The sequence below is a fragment of the Mastomys coucha genome, unplaced genomic scaffold, assembly GCF_008632895.1.
Source record: "Mastomys coucha isolate ucsf_1 unplaced genomic scaffold, UCSF_Mcou_1 pScaffold6, whole genome shotgun sequence".
NCBI classification, from domain to species: domain Eukaryota; kingdom Metazoa; phylum Chordata; class Mammalia; order Rodentia; family Muridae; genus Mastomys; species Mastomys coucha.
In genome coordinates this window covers 40,414,363-40,415,532 of record NW_022196912.1, presented here as the reverse complement: position 1 = coordinate 40,415,532, position 1,170 = coordinate 40,414,363, and the positions used below count along the sequence as shown (strand labels likewise).

The 1,170-nt window shown below is 44.0% G+C and overlaps 1 protein-coding gene across 1 annotated transcript in view; it reads right to left on the bottom strand.

Annotated features, from left to right (window-relative positions):
* Nucleotides 1-1,170, bottom strand: part of Rrm2 (ribonucleotide reductase regulatory subunit M2) — a 51,843-nt gene that overhangs the window by 47,033 nt on the left and 3,640 nt on the right. Inside the window, exons 6-9 of the mRNA XM_031357707.1 lie at nucleotides 894-906; nucleotides 381-529; nucleotides 184-297; nucleotides 1-96 (exon numbers count right to left, since the gene is read on the bottom strand). Of these exons, the coding sequence (XP_031213567.1) occupies nucleotides 1-96; nucleotides 184-297; nucleotides 381-529; nucleotides 894-906 (372 nt within the window). The remainder of the gene's footprint in view (nucleotides 97-183; nucleotides 298-380; nucleotides 530-893; nucleotides 907-1,170) is intronic.

Below are 1,170 nucleotides of genomic sequence, written 5' to 3'. Positions count from 1 at the left end.
CCTCTGATACTCGCCTACACGCTTCTCAAAGAAGTTTGTCTTTCCTTCTAGTGAAATATTTTCCATGAAGTCAAACGGATTTTCTACTCTGAAAATCTGAAAAAGTCACATAAATATATAAATGCTGAAAACAAAAGGAGAGAGAGAAAGAGCAGAGGGTGGAGGCCATAAATAATATTTTACCTTGTTAAAACCCAGCTCCAGCATAAGCCTGTCGGCCACAAATTCAATATACTGCTTCATCAAAGTGCAATTCATCCCGATGAGCTTCACAGGCAAGGCCTCCGTGAGGAACTCCTAGAGGCCAAGCAAAGCTGAGCACCCGGAAGTCTGAGGACCCCTCCAGCAAGGTCAAGAGCAACCCACACACAGTCACCTACCTGCTCTATCCTAACCGCGTTGGTGATTATCTCTTTTACTCTCTGCTCCGATGGCTTGCACACCAGGTGCTTGAACATCAGGCAGGCAAAGTCACAGTGTAAACCCTGGAAGGGAGAGTTGTTCAAGACCACTGTGAGGCTCATGACTCCTACTGTTCACATGCATGGACTTAATCCACCCTTACAATCTCATGCAACTTGTCTGGCCACACTGAGAGCACTTAGCCTATCCGAAAAAGGTTATTTTAGCCCGGTGTAGCTTAAATAATGCAATCCTAGCATTCTGGAGCCAGAGACAGGATCACCATGAGTTTGAGGCCAGTTCAGACTACATTGTTCCAAGCCAGCCATGCTACACAGACAGCCACAAAATCCAACAATACAGGTGAGGGAAATAAGCCAGGTATTTAACTGCCAGTTATGAAACCAAGGAGTAGGCTAGCCCAACTCAAGGCTGCCACCTATTATAACATAGGGCCAGAGCCATTCCCTTCTGATACCCAAAGGCTTTACTTTGCTCAAATATCTTCACAGCCACAAGCTCTAGTTCTTAACAAGGAAGGCCAGTTAGCTTTTAGATACTCAGGAATTAGGTATAATTTCCAATGATGGAAAGTTAGTGTAGTTTTTTTTTTTTAAAAAAGATTTATTATATGTAAGTACACTATAGCTGTCTTCAGAAGTACCAGAAGAGGGCATCAGATCTTATTACAGATGGTTGCGAGCTACCATGTGGTTGCTGGGATTTGAACTCAGGACCTTCGGAAGAGCAGTCAGTGCTCTTAACCAC